Here is a 20,679-nt window from a genome sequence, read left to right on the forward strand (position 1 = left end):
TGTAAGAAAAATCCTGTTAGATTTTATAATTAAGAAGTCCTAAACCTCTCCAGCAAAGGTTAAAAGACTAGGTTTAAAAGTAGGAAGATGATACTCATTTACAAATGTTCGTGAGGCACACCAAAAAATTACAGGATTTGGAACGAAATTTTTGCTTTGTTAAGGGCACTAGCACATGGTGTTCTAAAATAATGACAGAAATAGTTGTAGCCATATTGCTTATCCCAGAAATCCAACATTTCTAGGGAGAATGCCAAATGCCAGGCGGATTTCTCAGTTGTTGCAAAGTCTTAGGAAATTGCTGATCATCTTCTGGTGGGGGAAACACTGATCCAGCCAAGGGCTCAGCACCCTTAGGTGACACAACAACCAGCCAGGATTTTAAGGCTGAAAGCAGCCTAAAGAACAGGAAGAAAAAGGAGGGAATAAAATCATGCACGTCTTACACAGCCCATATCTGCTTAAACCCAAAAGTAGAATTTAAAGTTGAACGAGAGAAGTGTAAATTTTTGTGAAAAATCTGTTCAGTGACTGAAAAAAAACAAAACCAAACCAGTCAAATTTAATGAGGGAAAAATTAAACTCTGGTCAAGATCCAGGTGGAGGCTGTATGTGGCATTATTATAGGCTCCCATATGTTTCCTAGAGGCATTGAACGTGACAAGGGAATTCAGACACACAGAAATGTAATTATTTGTGATGGAAACAAAATAGCAGCCAGTTTATGCACACACTGCTCCTGTTGCATTAATATTATTGCACTGAATTGAATTGTTTTCAGATGCTGTTGTATTTTCAGAGGTAGACATAGGTTTTTTTCATATTCTGTTTCACATGTTACTTTTTTTAGCCATCAGAACTTAGTGACATAAAAATTGCTGTCTGAGTTGACACAGTTATTCCCTCTTGATGTCTTTAAGTAGGAGCATAATGTGACAGATGAAAGTGCTGAAACTCAGTGTCTTACAGGCTTAAAAATAAGTGATTCCTGCAAAACTTTGAAAACTGTTCTACTGGGCAACAATTTTTATACTGAAATTTATTAGCTTTTCTTTCTCCCCTCATTTTTCTATGTCTAGAAACACGTATGAAAGCAGGGATTTAGTTGTTGAGGAACTCATTTCCTCCTGCTGTGCAGCCATCACAGGAAATCATAAGCCTTTTTCTCAGTAGCAGCTGAGGACCAGACAGCAGCAAAGATCAAATAAACACTGAAAGATTCAACAGGGCTGAGATTTAGGGCTGGGTTTAACTGCAAAAACATGAGGACCTGTGTTTGAGATTGGCAAAGTCCTGTGGATAGGTAATTTGGGCTCAAAACGAGGAAATCTGTGAAGCCTGGGCTGTGGGAAGGCAGGTGCAGCACAGGCAGGACACGGGTACAGGAGTGACAGCAGGCAGAGGGAATATTTCTGAGATTCCTCTAGTCTTGGTGCAGAGAAGTCGTTCCAGCAAGATCTCTGGTCACTCTGGAGCTCTCAGAGGAAGATGCTCCTGGAGAACTTCAACAGCACCTGAGCCAGACTGGAGTTACAGAGTCCTTTCCATTCCAAGAGGTCAGACTGAAAAAGAGGATTTGCACCCAGGCATTCACATCCAGGGTCCACACAACCAGACTTCGCACATGAGGTTCTGGGTTTAAATTATTTCAAATGTTTATTTAATGTTAGACCAACCTGCTCAGGGTATTAATTACATCAAGCCCAAAACAATGATACGAGTCAGCTCTTTGGGTACAAACAAGTACAGAAAGTTCAATTTCAGAAAATTGCATCTTTCCCTTCCTGCTTTTTATTATTTGGATGATTTGCATTAAAATAATGTCTCTGCTTGTGAGTGTTTGCCCCCACTGATTTATTATTCACTCAGAACACTCATTCCTTGCATATGATTTGATCATTATTTGTTGTTGAAATACTTTTAATGTCACAAAACGGATTAAATCTTCAAGTGAGGAGTGAGCAATTGGAAAGCCCTATCACCTAAGCAACAGCACTCCTATTTCGTGCCTGTGTGTCTAATTATACCTAACAAGGCAAAAACCCCTTATCTCCGAGGGAGTCATACCTTCCCTTTCTTCCCAAACAAAATTTTTTCTTTTATGTCTTAAATGATGGGCAAAGCTGGTAGGTTCTGCATTTTGTAATCATGCCAAGCAGTTATTTGTTAAGCAGCAGTGCCAGGCTGGTATCTGATATAAATGATCAATATTGATCAAAAACGATTGGTTTTATACAAAATGATCCTGTTGTAACAAGGAGAAAGGTTGCAGTGCTTGGGACATCCTTCCACCGTGGCAGTTTTGGGGTAAGCATGGAGGTGGCCAAGGCTTCCAGGGCAGCAGGGCTGACCCCCAGCCCTGCTGTGACCCCCAGTTCCCATCCCAGTCCAGGGGTCCCGAAACACAGAGCAGAGCCCTGCAGAGCCCATGGGGATGGCAGCGCTCTGCTGCCTCTGTGACTGGCTCAAGATGAAATAAACACGGACAGGAGAATTTTCTCCTTTTTAATGCTGTTAGAAATGATCAAATCGTGAGCCAAAATTATCAAAAATTTAGCAAAGATTTATTACTTTGTCTGCGAGACCGAAGTTCATTCTTCGAAACCACCGCAGCCAAAGACACAGTGTCGAGCCCGGGGTCGACACCGGGTGAACCTGGATCTGACCTCCTGAGTGTCAGAGTCTCCCCCTCGGTTCACACGTGCTGCTTCTTGCAGCGAGGTTTTATACAGCTTATTCTGCCCGAGGCAAAGATGACTGAATTTCCATTGTATCTCTTCACATGCATCACGGTTTCTTTCCATGCGCAGAGCTGGACAAAAACTGGGTCCAGGTGTGTGGTCAGCGACAATAGGCTCCGGGAAGCCGTGAATTCACACGTATCAGTTTGGCGCCGCTGACTATCTTGATAGATGCAATCAGCAAGGCGATAATCGCTCTTGGGTGACTCCCCACCACTCGAGAAACCGGTGATTATCACTCTGGAAGCTTCTATTCTTACCTTAAGGCATCAATCCTTATCTTAACTTGTGTCCGGGAACTAGTTGAATCTAAATAGACAGGCTGGAACGGTCAAAAGACATGCTTTTGGATTTCACAGTATTTTATACCATATATTAATAGCATGATTTACCCCTACCATATACTACAACGCCTTTATTAAAAGTGATCAGCTTGGGTAGGGAGAACCATCAGGTCAGCGCTCACGCCACTGCTGCTCTCAGGGGTGACTCGGAGGAACAGCACAGCTTTGTCCACTGATCTGTGGCAGAGCTGGGAGCTCCCTCCTCATGAAAGCATCGGGAAAATCCCTTGTTGGCACTTTCTGATCAACTCCCAAGGTCCTGCCTCTAGCCAAGCTCCTTTCGTGGCTAGGGCAAGGGCAAAAAAGGGTCTCAGCGTCTCTGCAGGCTCTGGGCTTTGTTCCTCCCGTCCAGACATCACTTTGATCTCTTAATTTTGTGCTGGCTCGTTGTTTTAGGGGGTTTTGGCTAGGTTTGGTGAGGGGTCTCTCCCGCTGCATGCTGGATCCGATATCATTTGCATGTTGACTCAATGTCCTTTCTCCTCCACCGGCTGGGTGTCATCTTCTAGGAAGCAGCAGGGTGTCACTCGACAAAAGGGGCAATTCTTAACCATCAAAGACAGGTAGTTAACGAAAACGACCTGTGATTACTATAACAAATAGTTAGAACTCCACCCTGGCAGCAAGTGGTCCAATCTGTTCACTCCGCAACCTTCTTAAAAAAAAATTGGCAGCTTTTTTTACTTTTAACACAACAGACCCTGAAACACGACCGCGGTGCCCCAGAGCCCCGCAAGGCCCTTCCAGAGGCCCGTAATCCTTTCTTTCCCCAGTTGTTCCCCAAGCTCTGCACAGCGCTCCATCATGCTGCTCCCAGCAGTCCCCGAGCCTCCTCCGGGGCCGAGCCGCGGCCTCGCCCGTCCCTCAGGGCCGCTGCCGGTGCTCGGCTCCCGCCTCCGGCGCTGCGAGCGCGGGGCGGCCCCGTCCGGAGGAGCCCCCCCGGCCCTGCGCGGCCCCACCGAGGCTCCCCCGCCCCAGGCCCGGCCCCGGCGCGGCCGTGCCCGGCTCCCGGCCGGCAGGAGCCGCTGCGGGCGCGGCGCGGCGGGGATGAGCGAGGCGGAGGGCGGCTCGGCCGCCGCCGTGGAGAAGGCGCCGCTGCCCGCGGCCGGGCCCGGGGCGGCCGCGGCGGTCGCTGCCGCTGTTGCGGCCGCTGCGGCGGCGGCGGCGGCCGGGCCGGAGCCCGGCGCGCCGGCGGAGGAGGCGGCGGTGGTGTGGAGCCCGGAGGTGGAGGTGTGCCTGTTCCACGCCATGCTGGGCCACAAGCCCGTAGGTGAGTGCGGGCCGCGGCCTCCGGGAGCGGCGGGAGCCGGGGCTGGGAGCGGAGCGGGGCCGGGGATAGGAGCGGGGCCAGGCGGCGTTCCCGGGCGGCTTCAGCGGCCCCTGCAGCCGGGCCGGGCCCGCGGAGCGCGGCGGGGCCTGGGGAGGGAGCGCCGGGCCCGGCGGGCCCCCGAGCCGACGGGTGAGCGGCTGCCCTGCGCTTCCACTGCAGCACAGTGCGGGTCACGCTGCAGGGACCCGGCTTAGGCAGGGGCATTGCAGAGCACATGGCACGGGAGTGTGTCCAGGCCGTTCTGGAATATTTCCAGTGAAGGAGGCTCCACAGCCTCTCTGGGCAGTGTGCTTCAGTGCTCGCAGTAAAGTTCTTCCTCGTATTCAGGTGGAGCTTCCTGTGCATCAGTTTCTGCCCATTGCTTTATGTCCTATTGCTCTTGACATCCCTCTTTAGATATTCATAAGCATTATTGATGTCCCCCTTAGATATCTCATCTGGAGACTGAACTGGCCCAGCTCCCTCCACTTTTCATTGTCAGAGGGATGCTCTAGTTGCTCCTCTGTTGCCCTCAGTGCACCCACACCTGGAGCTCTTTGTCTCTCTTGTACTCAGGAGCCCAGAACTGGACACAGCACTCCCTGTACATCCCTTGGGATGTACATCTCACACAGCCCCTCTAGAAGCTCTGGCTGTGTGTTAAAATTACCCACAGGGGCACCCTCAGCTCCCCGGAGAACAGCACCTGCAGTGTAGGGTAGAAGATCAGCCTGCCCAGCTGCCAGCTGTCTCTCCTGCAATGTATGGATTCCTTGTAACAACATGGCTTTTTAAATTCATAAGTAAATAAATAAATTTATTTATTATCTCTAAGTGTCATAAATAAAACTGTTAGCAGTGTTAATTGCTCTGGGTTCTTCCCCCAGGTGTGAATCGCCATTTCCACATGATTTGTATCCGGGATAAATTCAGCCAGAATATCGGACGGCAGATCTCATCCAAAGTGATCTGGGACCATCTCAGCACCATGTATGATATGCAGGCTCTTGTGAGTATAAAGGGTTGGTGCTGTTTCATGGAGTTCAGAAGTTGTGCCAGGCCAAAATCACTGGGCCTGTCGTGCCTTTCATGGTACTTAGAATTAGGTGTCATTCCAGTGAGTTGATGGGGTTTTCCCTGAATAAAAAAGTAGATTAAGTAGGAGACAATAAAACCTGCAGTGGCTTGTGAGGGTTTTTTGGGTGTTTTAGATACCATGTTCTGACTTTGTTTATTAAAGTTGCCTAAATGCTGATCCAGAACATGTTTATATACATATATAAGTGTCAAATGAGAATGTTACCATTGTTTACATAAGAATTTGCTAAGTTTGGGTTCTAAAAATGATATCTAATGATCCTGAGTTGAGCTCTCAGGTATCCTGACCTCAGTAATCAGTTTGGTATCAGAAGCCTCCTGATTCTTTAACATCAATAATGTCTTGTTAAAAATTATTTAGCTCCTAATTGCATGTAAAATAGAACTTGAGATTGCATGTCAAGATTCAAATTAAAGTCTTTACCAGTCACTCACAGAGATCCTTCTTTTCTTTCTAAGCATGAATCTGAGATTCTTCCATTCCCTAATATAGAGAAGAATTTTGCTCTTCCTGACGAAATGATTCAAGAAGTGAGAGAAGGTGAGATGTGATTGCAGTCTCTTGTTCTTGGTTGCTTTAATCTCATCTCAGAATCTTTAACAAAATTCCCCCCAAAAAACATGTATTGTCAAATCTAATAGAAATGTGCAGGAGTTTGACAGAAATCTCAGATTGAGCAGTGAGAGCTGAATTTTGAAATTTAGCTGATGTGTGCTATCCAAAGAAGGAACTAGAAAATTTAAGCACCTGCCAAGGACTTCTTGGGATATTTTAAACTTCAGTGGAATGTTTCTGAATTACCAGGTACACTAAAAATTCAGTGTAAAATCTTAGCACAAATAAGACATTGCAATATGTTTTGCTTGTTTAGCATTTCACTTTCTCATGTTAATAATAATTTCTTGGCACTGAATTATGCTGAACGTTGCATGGAATATTTGCAAACATGCAACTATGCAGAGGCTACTAATCCAGAAAAAGTCCATGTGGTCTAAAACCATCTAACCATTGCCAACAATGCTTTCTGTAGGAAAAGTAATGATGGAAGAAGAAGTGAAAGAGGAAGTTTTAAAAGAAGAGATGGAAACGCATGCAGGTCCTGAAGAAGGTAATTTTGTAACTCTCTACTGTGTAATACGAGATTAAAAACCAACTGTAATTGAGAAATTAATGTTAAAATGTAAATCCAAATGCAGTGTACTTTGTGATTTGTACTCAGACTTAGCCTGTGCTCATGCTAAGAACTTGACTAATTTAAGAGTGCACAGAGTAAGCAGCTGCTTATTGAAAAGATTTCCTCTTTGGTCTTAATGCATCTGTACAAAGTTGTATAGCTTTGGAGATTTTTGGCTTTAATATGTACTTGACAAACCCCTGGGAGTCTGAAGGAATTTGAGGATCTCTGGAAGAAAGCTGAGTGATTTTTTTGAACTTGAATGCTCTGTGTTGGGAACTTTGTAGTCATGGGGGAAATAGGACCTATAAATCGAAAGAGATTGTAAAATTGCGTGCTGAAATGGGAACGTGGGCAGAGTGCTTATCTTATTTTATTCTCATTATCTTGCTGCTTTTAAATAAAAGGCTTGTTTTCCTAACACTTTGCTGTAGAACAAGTCAAATGTGAACAATAGAGATCCTGCTATTTATCTTAACAGACAAAGCCAACTGCTATCTATATAATTTCATCATATTTATATCACTGAATAAGTGGTGTTTAAAGACTGTAATAAAAGATCTAAAATGTATTTTAAAATATATTAAAATTTTGGGTGTTCAGTTTTAAAATTATCTATGGTACCAAATGTAATGACTCCTGTTGATTATAAATTCCATAGATTGGTCCTCTGTTTCTGTAAGTGTTCCTTTAATTATTTTAATATTAAGTGCTGTTTAATTCCACTTAATGAGTTTGATTTTTAGCCTGTCAAAATATATGCCTGTCTTTAAAGCAAATAATAAAAGCAAGATGTGCCTTTCTCAGAGATTTTTCCTTAAGATTTAAATGATGGACAAGTATGCTGAGAGTCGATTGTTTTGAGAAGTTTTATGGAATATAAAGAAGTTTGATATCACTCTTGTTTGCCTTTGTGTATGACTCTGATCTGGAATCATTACTTTGGTCCTGTTTCAGTTTTTGCACCCTCTGGAAGTTTAGGAAAAACAACAGAAAAGCCAAGCAGCAAAGAGAAAGAGAAAACTTCATCAGATCCTGGCTCCAAAGAAGGGTCTGATAAGAGGAAGCGCAACAGAGTCACCGAGAAGGTTCTGAATGCCAACAGCAACCCCTCGAGTCCCAGCGCCGCCAAACGACGCAGGACGTAGAGCTGAGGAGCAGTGACAGACTCTGGCATGGGAGCAGGAAAAACAAGGAGCAGCACACAAACTTTGGGAGGAAGTAGAAGATAGCGGAGCCAGTATTTGAGGAATCTGCGCATTGGCTCTGTCTCTCCTGGGGGTTTCTGGGCAGCAGCGAGGAGCTGCCTCCCCAGGGTGTGGGGACAAAGCTGGCAGAGGGGAGGGTGGGTGTGACAGTGCCAGGGCTGCATTTCAAACCAGCAACACACTCTGTGTCAGCACAGCTCGTGGGAAGAGTGCCCCATGGGGGCACATGGGCCATCAAAAGCAGAGGTGATTTCTGTAAATGTGGGATAGCTTTTCCTGCCATTGCTGTCTGTGACTTTACAGACCATCTGTGGGTAATGTTTGGCCATTTCCCTTCCATTTGTATCAAATGCCTCGATTTGTTGGTTCAGTAAAACTAAACTTATTTTAAATGCAGATGACCACTGCATTTGAAGCATTCTGTTGCTCTCATTGCTGGAGGAACCTCATTTCACCCTTTTTGATGTAAAATTTTTCAACCATAAGTAAAGTGAAAATTATAATGCCTCTAGCCCAAATACTTAGTAAGTGTCCTAAATAAAATATCTGGTGATGACATATGGTTTTATAAGGGATCAGCTGAGCTGTGCCTGAATGTGGAGGTGTTGCTTCATCCATTTGTAATACAGTAGTGTATGACAGTGGGGTTTGTACTTAATTATTTATTTTTTTAAAGCAGTTTTAGTAGATGTGAATGGAATTGGTTTTCCAAAATGTTTGTTTTGTTCTACAACTGAAGAATCTTGCTGACATTGTAATGCTTATCTTTTATATGCTAGAACATAGAGATTTGATGATGTTACTATTTTTGTGTTGTCAAAAGATGGATCGCAGTCAACACACACCTGTTAAATGGTGAATGAAGCAGGCTGAAATGGTACTGAATTTGTTTCACTATATTAACTATCAGTTAATAAAAAGAAGAATTACTTCTTGATCTCTCAGTATTGCCTTCAAGGTGAGGCACTAGGAGTCTTCTCATTTTTTGGTTGAATTCTAGGTACATAGCCAAGTTCTTGTCTGCCTAATTTGCTTCTCTTGTTTTATACAAAGAATAAATTTGACTTGTTTTTATTTTACTAAATGGCAGTTGTTGTGTGACTTGATTAAAATCTGGCCCAACTTATTTTAGAAGTAATATAGCATTAAAGTGTTGATTAGTGTGTCACAATCTACATAGATTTTGGCCATAAAGTGCAGATTTTGGAACTTAAGTCTCATGTCCCTATGGGCAAATCCTTCTCATCCATGGGATTCTAATCAAAAAGTTTTGCTCTACCAATGAAATGTTTATACAGCTTGAAGTAGAAATATGTCAACAATGGCTTGTACTGGTGCAACCACTCAGCACCAACCTCATAGCACGGCAAGCCCACTTGGGGATTTCACAGTCAATGCAGCAATGCCGACTTTTTATTAATTGTTTGGATGTGAAGTTGAGTATCAGCAAATGTAAACACTTTGCTTGTTGCCCCCTTCGCTTTCAGAGTGCTGGCTCTTTGGGAGTGCTGTTCTTTGATCCTTGTTCCTATACACGGCCGGCAATGCCGTTCTCTGATCCCTGTTCCTGTTCACGGCCGGCAATGCCGTTCTTTGATCCCTGTTCTGTACAAGGCCGGCAATGCCGTTCTCTGATCCCTGTTCCTGTTCACGGCCGGGAATGCCGTTCTCTGATCCCTGTTCCTGTACAAGGCTGGGAATGCCGTTCTCTGATCCCTGTTCCTGTTCACGGCCGGCAATGCCGTTCTTTGATCCCTGTTCTGTACAAGGCTGGGAATGCCGTTCTCTGATCCCTGTTCCTGTACAAGGCCGGCAATGCCGTTCTCTGATCCCTGTTCTGTACAAGGCCGGCAATGCCGTTCTCTGATCCCTGTTCCTGTACACGGCTGGCAATGCCGTTCTCTGATCCCTGTTCTGTACAAGGCCGGCAATGCCGTTCTTTGATCCCTGTTCTGTACAAGGCCGGCAATGCCGTTCTCTGATCCCTGTTCCTGTACAAGGCCGGCAATGCCGTTCTCTGATCCCTGTTCTGTACAAGGCCGGCAATGCCGTTCTCTGATCCCCGTCCCGAGTCCCGCTCCCTCCGCTCCGCCCGGGGCCCGCGGGCGGTGCCGGATTCCCCGGGCGCGGTGCGGGCGGGCGCAGAGCCCGCGCGGGCGGCGGCCAATGGAGCGCGGCGGCGCAGGAAGGGGGCGGGGCGTGCCCGCGCTTCCGTCCCCCCGTTCCCCCCCACACGTGCCCAGGCTTTGTGCGCGCGGGCGGGCGGGCGGTCCCGCTGCTACATCTCGGTCCCTTTCGCTTTCCCTTTCTCTTCGCCTTCCCATGGCGGCCTGGTTCGCGCTCAGGGCGGAGGAGGACGAGGCGGAGGACGAGGCGAACCTCTGGAAGTACGACTCCACCTGGGAGGGGGAGGAGGAGGATGAGGAGGACGGCGAGGAGGAGGATGGCGGCGGAGGCGAGGCGGAGGGAGCGGCGGCGGAGGAGCCAGAGGATGCGGGGGAGCCTGCGGGGCAGGGCCGGGCGTGCGGCAGGTGGCACGGCCAGGTGCGTGTGGGGACAGGGGACGGAGCAGAGCCTGCGGGGCACGGCCAGGTGCGTGTGGGGACACGGGGACAGAGCGGAGCCTGCGGGGCACGGCCTGAGGGGAGCCCTGCCAGCCCCTTCCCGGCCCTTCCTTGCCCGTTCCCGGGCACAGCCGCTGCTCGCTGCCCGCTCGGTGCCAGGCGAGGCTCCGCGGCCCTCGGGGCATCCGCGCCACGGAATTTGTCCTCATCTTGGGGAAGCAAATCCTCCTGGAGGAGCAGGGTTTACGGGGGTGCTGTCACTTCATGTCCCCTCAAGATCTGTTACATTGCCATGAGCTAGGCAATGTAATTTTAATTTGTTTTTCCCCACCGTTCCCCATTATGTGGGTGCTTTATCCCATAAGCACAGGTGGTGTGTGGCACCTGCCTGTTTGATGTTATGGCATTGATGTGCTTTTAAGCTTTTGGTTAGTATCCTCAGCTTTGTGTGGTGGCTCTGTCATGCCATCAATAAAAATCCATTACATAACATCTGCTCAATTTTAAAAATGAGCTGTAACTCTTTATTTCTCGTAGACGTGTTGTATTTCTTAGGCAACGGGTGTAGAGCAACTCTGAAAACCAAAAAACTCGAGGTACGTGTGCAGTTTTGAGCAAGCTGCAAAACACAAGCACATGTGTCTGGTGCTTTAAAATAATATTTATTTGAAATAAAATGAATTTGTTAGTCTTATCTGAGGTTTCTGTTTGTTTCAGTGGATTTCAGTTTGACATTGGGGGTCAGTAATTTCTTCTCCAGCATTGCTTTGGTAATTAGAGCTTTATCCTTTTCAGTACTTCCCAGGAAAAACACGCTACAGTCCTTTAACTCCTCCCCTTTCTAGGAAAGGGAAACCACTGCTTCACTTGGAGTTTCATTTCTGCAGCTCATCCTTATCTTTAGAATATAAATAGGCAGATAAAGCTTTCTAAGGAATATACTTTTTTAAAAGAGTTTCTAATTAAACTTTTTTACTTTTTTTTTTTTTTCCTTGATAAGCATTAAAATAGAAATAACCACTTTTGAAGGAACAGTAAATTACCTGTGCACATAGATCTGGGAAAGGCCAATGGTATTTTGGGTGGAATAGGTCTAATTCTGAAGGGAGGAGGCAGAGATTTCCTTTGAAGTTTTTGCACTGTTGGAGTGCAATCTTATCAACTTTTCTTTTGTATGTGGCTGGACTTCACAGGCTTTAATAACTTCAGAACATTCCCATTGTTCTGTTTGAATGTGTTTGTTCTTCAGGTTCCTTGTTTTCCTTAGAGCAACTCCGGATGGTGACAACTGTAAAAGCAAAGATCATTTTTTCACTCCAGTGAGTGGACTTTTCCAGCTTTCCCTTCAAAGCAGGATGTTGTCTCCGAGACAGCCCTGGAATATAATTCTGCATTTTTCAATAGGAGCTCTTCCTTCAGTGGTGAATGTGTAGGCACCTCTCTCTGGCAGTGTCCAAAAAATTGTGAGGGCACTGAGAATGAATGCACAAAGAAGCAGTAAGTCTTCTGCTAGCCATTTATGCCTTTGCAGCCTGTCCAAGGCATGGATCAATTTCCCAAACTTGTTCCTTACTTCTGCTTATTTTACACTAATTCTCATTCTTCTCCCCTCAGCTTGGATGGTTTTCTTTATGGCTGAAGCAGATAAAGTCTTTCTTTGGTATTGAGGTTAGAGTTTTTATTTTTATTTTTGCTGTGGGCTTTCAGAACAAAGTTAAAGTCCTGCTTCTGTCTTTGCATTTCACTTGTGTCTCTGTGAGTGTTCACAGCCTGAAGTTCCTGCAGGTGTGTCTTTCCAGCTCTTTTGCATTTCAGTGCCTTCAGCTTCTATGGGTGAGCTTTGAAAACTTTGGGGGTTGTGTTCATTTTAAGAAGTTCCCTCTGAGACTGCTGTAACACCTGGAGTTCATGATCAGCTGTTTTAATAACAAACCCATGGGCCTGCCTTCTCCTAAATCTGCATCAACAAAAGGTTCCAATCACTCTTCTGGACTCTTATCTTTCATGTTCCTGTGCCTTGTTCACAATCCACATCCCCTTTGGTTCCAGCAGCTTTCCAGCTGGTTTCTCATCCAGATCCCCTTTCTGTCACCTCTCCTGGTTATATTCTCTGCTTCCCTTTGCCTTTCCCACAGCAATGCATGTTGTGCCTGGTGTGATGCAAGTTTGGAGTGTGAAACCCACTCAGTTTTGCTGTGAGACAAAAAGGTGTTGGATTTCTACAGAGAGGTTTCAGCCTTTGTGTTTCTTACCTGGAAAGAAAGGCCTTAATTTTGGTAGAGACCCAGGAACAGCACCTGCTTGGAGGAGCAAAGCTGAGTTTTGCTCTCTTTGCTTCCCCATCTTGTTCTCTGGATTGCTGTGCTCCAGGTTGTCTTTTCTCTGGATCTGGCTTCCTTCTGGTCAAGTCTTCTGCAGCCTCTTCCACCATGGCATTGCACCTGTCTCTGTGCCTTCAATGGCTCTTCAGCAAACCCCTTCTCTTTCTGAGTGGGAGCAGTCTGCTGCTCTCCTGTCCCACCTGGCTGTGTTCAAGGATGTTACTTTAGAACCTTAAATGTAAAGAATTTCTGGGATTATTTGGTAATTGGGAACCAAATTTTCATTAATGCCACATGACTGTCATCAGGATAACTGAACGGGTGACTTCCTTGCAGCAATGTCTTACAGGTGTAGACTAATTCCTGCCCTAATAATTAATGAACTAGTGATCAGTGTTAGAAAATGATTCTATTTTTCTCTTGTGCATGTGATGTTAAGAAATATCAAATCAGGTTATGAAATAACTTGGGGGAGGTTTTGCTGCTTCTTTCTTCTAAATTTCATTTAATGCTTGTTCTGCAAGATTCTGCACATCTTACACCCATTTCCCAACTTCCCTGTTTTCTCTGTGAACTGGCATTGAACCCCCTGGCTGTGCTGTGCTTTGGGTGCCTTCTGTTCATGAGCAGTCTTGTTCCTTTTGGTGCTTCTCAATTCACAGAACACTGTAATAAAAACCTGTCATGGTTTGGGATAGGATGGTTCAGCACTCAGCAAGATTGCACCTGTCTATGTTGTTGTGAAATGTAACAAAATCTCTTATCACTGAGGTAATCAAATGTATAAATAAATAAATATGTATATATTTCAGTTAAAATGCACTTTAAGCTAAGGCATACTTAGAACTTCTATTTGCATGAAGTAGTTCAGAGGGGGAAATAAAGCTGTTCTTTGTGAGTTCTGTCTAAATGTGACACTTGGAATGAATCTAGCACATCTGTGATGAGAACCTGGTGCCTTTTCATGTGGCACCACAGGTTTTTCTCTGTAGCAATTTGAATTATGCATAAAATACAGTGAATTCAGCTGTAACTAGGTAAATCTGTCACTTGGCAACTAATAAGGATCCTGTGAGTCACTGCTGTGGGTATTCTCATTTTGTATCTATTTTTTTATTTTCTTAGTGAGGTTTGGTTTCAAAATGTTCCAACTAAATGTTTTTTATTTGCAGGATCAAAGCTCAAATTCCTCACTGCTGTCTTGGAGGAGTTTTCAGGTAGGCTTGACATAAAATTTGGTTACATGGAAAGATGGGTAATAATGAAGGTTATGACTGGAAGAGAATTCCAATAAAATAAATATTTAATGTGACCATGTGGCTCTGGTGCTATCCACTGTCTGAATCAGCAAGGCTGATCTGAGCATAAAGCAAAGATGAAGAAAACTTTTATTTCAGCAAGGTCTGCAGGGAATGAGAATCTTGAATTCAAAGGATATTTCTGCATCCTAAATTCTACAATTTCAAGGTCTAGCCTCTGTCTTCTCTAGGGTTTATAGCAACTCAGAGACATGTCTTGTTTTGAAACCTTTGAGTTAAGGGAAAAACAATCCCATTTTCATATTGGGATCTCCAGCTTGTTCTGATCTTTTCCATTGGCAAACCCAAGTGGGATAAAAGATACACATAAAACACAAAAACCTTGATTAATAAAATGAGAAGGGAAAAAAAGTATTTTGGTGGCAGGAGATGGTGTTATCTTCTCTTGGTTTAAATTTGTCTTCAGGAATGCAGAGACATGGCTACAGCACCTGTCTGGTTGGTTTTGGGGCTGCTGGGAGTGCAGAGGACGTGCAGGGGAGCCTGTGTGAGGTGCTGAATTCAGTCAGGGCATTATATAATGTTATTTTATTTTTCAGAAGGTGATTTTGTGATTTTATTCTGAGTCTCTGCTCTGTCTCTTCTCTGCAGTGCAGCGGGAGGCGCAACTGGACGGCGGCGCGAGACCTGCAGAGATACAGAAACCATTACCCAGTAGGTGCTCCTGGGGCTGCTCCTCACCTCTCCTGCTGCAGGAGCTCTTCCTGCATCTGGGAGCTCCTTTCTGCCTTTGCTTTACAGGCTCAGCACCTTGCAAGGATTCATTTGTGAGGGGGAAGGGATGATGTGCATGTGGGTGCATCAGAAACAAGCTGCTACTTACCAAAGCACATTTGGAGGATTTAGCTTGAAATGTGTAGGGAATGTGAGGGAAAGCAAAGGGAAGTATTGCCTTTTAAAGGGTTGTTGTTTGTTCATTTCTTGTTCTCGTCTCCAGGATTTGAAAGAACCAGAGAATGAGGAGGATGAAGAGATGTGGAACTTAAGCTTTTACAAAAATGAGATTGCTTTTGTGCCCCACGGTGAGTGCTTTGTGTGGTGGCTGCTTGATGCCATCTGCTGCAGCTGGGTGATGAGAGAGTAGTTTCATCCATGTGAGACAATAACAAACCAAACCAAGCAACCAACCAAAACCAATAAAAACCCATCAAGAACTTCAATTTTTAAATATTCCTGCTGTATTTTCCTTGCTATTCTGGTGGTAGGAAACAAAGGTATTTTTCTGGCTGGTTGTCTTGTTGGAGGAGTTAATGCTTGTGTGTAAATATCTGTGTTAGGATAGTGAGCTGTGTGGAGTGACTGACTGGCTAACTTTATTTTGGTATCACTTCTTGCCTGACCTTTTCCTTTTCCTTGCAGGTGTGCATATTGAAATTCTGCTCTCATCTTGGGGGGACAAGTATGAAACACTGGAAGAAAACCATTCCTACATACAGTGGTAAATTGTTTGCATGAATACAATGCCTCTCTAGTTGTGCCTCTTGTAAGTGTCAAGTGGATCTGTGTTACTGATTTCAGCTTCACACATGGCCCAAAATTGCTTCAGTTAATTGAGATGCACTCCTGAGGAAGCAAAGCACTAGAACTCCTGAAAGCACAGGTTTCTAGTGCAGCTGTGGCAATAGATCTCAGTCATTTGTGGTCTTGTGGCACAGAGTTAAGGCAAGGAGAGAGAGACCCACATTGGCAAAGTTTTTTGTTCTTAGTGTAGACAATACTTTTATGGGAGGAGTTTACTAGAAAATTACTTCTGTGTCCCTAAGGATGGGACTTCTCCAAGAGCTACCTGTGATACCACAAATTTTGAAATCTGTTTTGGTTTTAACAAGTTGGGTACCCTGGGTTGGACGTCATCTTTGCTCATCTGACCTGAAGATTCCTTTCTCTTCAGGCTGTTCCCTTTACGTGAGCATGGGATGAACTGGCGTGCCAGGCCACTCACCTGTCAAGAAATCCAGGTATTTATCTTAAGCTTTTGTCTCTTTCTTCTTTGAGATCTGAAGGCTGTGAAGATTTCCCCTAAATACCTTATATTTGAAGTCTAGTGCTTTTTTCTGTTGTTTCCTTGGGTTTTTAGTGTGCACAGAGCTCACAGTGAAGCATTTGCCTGTCTTGTGTCAGCAGTGAAATGCAATCAACCCTTGTCTAGAATTCAGGTGCCCTTAATCTGGTGCAGGTAATTAAGGAGTTGCATTTTTTTTTCTAATTGCTGTGTCCTGTTTTCAGGCCTTTAGGAAGTCCAAGGAAGTCATGGACAGGTTTTTACGTGCTTACAAGCTCATGCTGGGATTTTATGGAATCAACCTGGTCAATGAAGAAACTGGAGAACTTAAGAGAGCAGAGAATTGGCGTGAACGATTTGAAAACTTGAACAGGTGATTGTGTTGATGCTGTTGAGCATTTACTACAGCAAGGCACTTCTTTGAAGGGGAAAACAAAGTCTAAGCCTAGGAAATCCCCAGCCATAGAGGAATGGAGACTTTTGTTGATAAATGTTATCTAGTGAAAGTATTTTTAACTTGTATTCTGTTAAGCTACAAAATAGAAGTCTTTCCATATGGTTCCCTGGTTGTTTATGAAGCACCCTTGGTGTGTGTAAAATGCTGTGAGTCCTTGTGTGAAAAGTGCTCTGCAAATGGGATGGTTTTATATTATTGCAGGTTTTGTGGAGTAAGTAACAACCCTTCCTGGTAATATTAACCTTGAAAGGAGTGAGCATAATCACAAAAGAAAAAACAACTTGAAGTCTGTCAAGTACTAAAATAGAAAAGGAAAAACCAGCTGTGTCTAGCTTCAGTCCTGAGGTTTTGGCAGCATCCTTTCATGCCTGTATTCTCAACACTACAGGCTCTCTGTCAGTATCTGCCCCAACATGGTGGTTCTTACCTACTGGTGGCTGATTGAGAAAGCCAAAACCTTTCCAAGCAGCTGGTGATGAATCCTGTCAGCCCAGGGAGGGTTAGGAAGGAGCTGCTGAAGGCAAACAGCAGCAGTGGGTGCCTTAAAGTCAGCCCATCTGTGCTCCCATTTGCATTGTCAAACAGTCTTTAATGGCTCACAGTCAGTAAATGATAAAACATTTTCCAGATGTCCCAGAGGTTCACAGTGACTTGTAAGGCTTTCCCTTGATGGCTTTGCTTTTCTGTTTTCTCCAGGTTCAGCCACAACAATTTGAGGATTACTCGCATCCTGAAGTGCCTGGGGGAGATGGGATATGAAGACTATCAAGTGCACTTGGTGAAGTTTTTCCTCACAGAAACTCTTGTGGAGGAGACATTACCAAATGTCAAGAGAAGTGCCTTGGATTACTTCCTGTTCACTGTCAGGAGCAAAGAAAAGAGGAGGGAACTCATCCACTACGCTTGGCAACACTTCAAACCTCAGAGCAGCTTCGTGTGGGGGCCTCGTGACAAACTCCAAAAGTACCGACCCCGCTCTGCCAGGGCCCAGCTGCACCAAAGGCCTGAGCATGAACAGGACACTCAGTGTCAGAAATGTGATCCTGTGGAGAAGGATCAGAACCAGTGCTCAGAGGTGGAACAGAAAGCTGCAGATGCTGCAGAGTTGCAGCCTGCAATGAGTGATGAACATGTAAAGGAGAAGATAAGCAAATGTGTTTTGAAGGCAGGAGATGATGAAGAAGAGAAAGAAGCTTCATTTGGCCAGCTGGAGGAAGAGGATTTAAAAAATGAAGCTGAAGAAGGGCAGGGTTCTGCAGAGAATGATTGCACAAAGGAGAGCAAGAAGAGAAAACTGAATGCAGGTTTGGCAGGTGCTAAAGGCGACGGATCATTGAAAAACTCTGCTGATATTGAAAACATTTCCCATAATCTGGGAGAGTGTGCAATTGATGCAGAGATCCCCTGCTCAGAGCCAGGCTCCCAGGCTGAGGAGGATCAGGAGGCTCTGAAGGAAGATGATTCAAGCACCAAAGAGCCGGCGGCGCCGGAGGCCGCGGACGCGGCTGTGAAACGCAGGAAGGTTGATAAAAAAACATCCAGAGGCAAAGTGAGCTTGGCCATAAACCTGAGCATGGGGCCCTCAGCCTCTGCTGCCAAGGCAAATCCAGCTGCTGCTAACGGTGAGGCTGGAAAAGGAGGTGTCAGTGAGGAAAATGCAGCTGTGGAAGTGCCAAGTGAGAAGGAGGGTGGTGGTGATGCAGATGGTGGGGCTGTGAGAGCCCCAGCTGCTTCCAGGCCCCCCAGGACTGGCTGCACTGCTCCAGTCAAGGATGGCTGCAAGTCCAGTGGAGATCAAAACTCAGCAGGGGGTGATCAGCACCACTGCAACAGCAAACTCATGGGGGGTAAAAGTGAACTAGGTGGGGTTGGACAGCAGGAAAAGGTGGAAAAGGCAGGTGAAAAAGGGCAAGCAGAAGACAAAGAGAAGAAGCAAGCTCCAGAGAGTCATGAGCAGAGCATAACACCCACTTGTCCTGAAGAAAACAGTGCTAAGGTCCCATCAGAAAAAGGTGAGGGCTCTGAGAATGGAGCAGAGCCTGGTGGAGAGCAGGGAGCAGCAGAGTGAGAGCAGCACAGCGAGCACCTGAGCCAGCAGAGATGGCACTGCCCTGTACTGGGAGCCAGCTTTGGTGGCTTGGAGAACTGAATAAACTTTGGGATGATCCAGCTGGCCCCTGTCTCACTTTCACTCTTCCATGATTTTTCATCATCTGTAGTAAACTCACTGAGATCCAGCTCTTGGTTACCCTAAAGAGGAAAACTTTATTTACTCATCTTCATGGACAGGCTGTGTCCTGTTGCTGGGTTTTATCTGATGTTCAGGGCTATCTTGGAGCAACGGGGATTTTTGCACTTTGCTTTGATTCTGGTTATGTCCCTACTGGAAGAGAAGAGGAAAACTGATCTGTCTCCTTGTTTGAATTACCTAAGTATTTATTAAAGACATGATTTTTAATGTAAAGACAGCATGACCTAATTTGCCAGGCCTTTCTACTGCTGTGTAACTTCTGTTTGTTACTGTGAAAGGCTGTACCTTCCCAGGAGTTTTCCTGGCAGAATTGCTGTTTCTCTAAAAGAGATGAGTATATGGATTTCACATGGTGTCAATGTAGTTGCCTCTCTTCCTATAAGGAAAGTAGGTTTGGCTTTAGACTGGGATAGATCTGTAGCCAAAATGTGTCTCTGACCAGTGTGAACCTTTGTGTAGAGATTCTGTTCTCTTGAGGTGCAAAGTGCTGAGGAATTCTCTTTATCCCCACAGAGGTTGCTTTGTAGTTCTTGTTGGAGTTAAGACTACAAATTGCCTGCTGCTTTCTAAGAGAAAAAGCTCCAGGTTTTGCATAAAACTGTTCAGAGCTGCTCTTCCTTCCCCGTGGGTTCCAACCACTTTAGAGTCTTCCACAGATTGTTTTGTCCATGACTGTTTCAGAGGCTCTCATTTCTCAGTTACCAAAGCAGCACAGATATTTCCCAGTGCATTTTTTCAGCCTTAGCTGGTAATTTGCAGTGGCCTGGGGGGTTGCTCTTTCCTGCAGGCCCATAGCTGAGGTTTGATGTGTCAGATCCAGCCTGTTTCCTACTTAGGGCAGGATTGCTTTGCCTTTAATGTCAGACAGCCAGGGCACGTTCCAGTGCAGCATGTCTGGAAACCACTGGGCTTTGTGGGGCAGTTAATTGAAACGTTAATTGGAGAGGCTATCTATGCTTGTCTGGTTCATTTATTTCCAGCCCTCAAGAATTTACTTTCAGACCTTGCCAGCTCTTTGCCTGCCTCTGTTCCTGACCTCCCTGTCAGCTGTTCTGCCACACTGCACACGCTCCACAGGTCTGGAAGAGCATTAAAACAGTTTAGCACCTTCACTCCTAAAAATTTACAACAGAGAATCTGTTTCATGAAGCAGAGGGAATTGTTTCCAACAGCCTGAAGGTCTGGACTTGCTGTTTGCTCAGGTTGTTTGGGTTGGTTTTGAGGTTGTTTGGTGCTGTTTGGTTTGTGTAGGAGATGGCCAGGGAGCAGATGCAGCAGCTTGTGCAATGTCAATGTTTTTCCTCTCTGCTACAGCTCTTAAGAAGCTTTATCTTTCAAGGAATTTGAGGGGTGATTTGCCTTCCCAGCCTGTAGGTTCTGATGCAGCATGCCACATGTGTGTGTGGGAATAAAAGTCTGCAAGCCCAACATCTGATGTTCATGGTACTGAAAAAAGGCTTTAATATTTTTAAAATACTTCTTTCTTCTTAAGAACAGATGGAGGTAAATAGCCAATAAGACTACACTTAACTACAGATGGAAATACTTGAAGATGTTGAGTGAAAATTCTTTCCTAACAGATTCCTAAGAATTGTTAATTGTGGCTTTTGTACAGATTTATAGTAATTTTCTTATTTAATGAAATTTTCATTGTGAATATGTGCTCAGTTGGGGCATAGATCCTATATCTTGTTATGGTTTTGTGTTTAATGGGATTTCACTCTGATCCCCAGCCTGGAGTGAGTGCTCAAACCAAGCCCTTCCCTCTCCTGCCAGGTTCACTTTTGGCTGTAGGTGTGTGTGGTGAGTTCACAGGTGTTTGCCAGCACTCAGAGCTGTATCACGGAGTCTGTGATGTTAATTCTTCTATTAAAGCATGACTTGAAAGCA

At 45.1% G+C, this 20,679-nt stretch overlaps 2 protein-coding genes across 2 annotated transcripts; both read left to right on the forward strand.

Moving 5' to 3' along the window:
• The first annotated feature begins 4,132 nt into the window (after positions 1-4,132).
• On the forward strand, positions 4,133-8,959 carry MRGBP (MRG domain binding protein). The gene is made up of 5 exons (XM_058036210.1): positions 4,133-4,355; positions 5,282-5,403; positions 5,952-6,033; positions 6,524-6,601; positions 7,625-8,959. The coding sequence occupies exons 1-5, from the start codon at positions 4,133-4,135 to the stop codon at positions 7,813-7,815; spliced, it is 696 nt and encodes a 231-aa protein (XP_057892193.1). The 3' UTR covers positions 7,816-8,959.
• Positions 8,960-10,099: 1,140 nt separating this feature from the next.
• OGFR (opioid growth factor receptor) lies at positions 10,100-20,679 on the forward strand. The gene is made up of 8 exons (XM_058036494.1): positions 10,100-10,419; positions 13,933-13,977; positions 14,671-14,733; positions 15,017-15,101; positions 15,439-15,517; positions 15,971-16,037; positions 16,306-16,454; positions 17,235-20,679. The coding sequence occupies exons 1-8, from the start codon at positions 10,198-10,200 to the stop codon at positions 18,604-18,606; spliced, it is 2,082 nt and encodes a 693-aa protein (XP_057892477.1). The 5' UTR covers positions 10,100-10,197; the 3' UTR covers positions 18,607-20,679.

Source organism: Melospiza georgiana, chromosome 17, assembly GCF_028018845.1.
Source record: "Melospiza georgiana isolate bMelGeo1 chromosome 17, bMelGeo1.pri, whole genome shotgun sequence".
Lineage (NCBI taxonomy): Eukaryota > Metazoa > Chordata > Aves > Passeriformes > Passerellidae > Melospiza > Melospiza georgiana.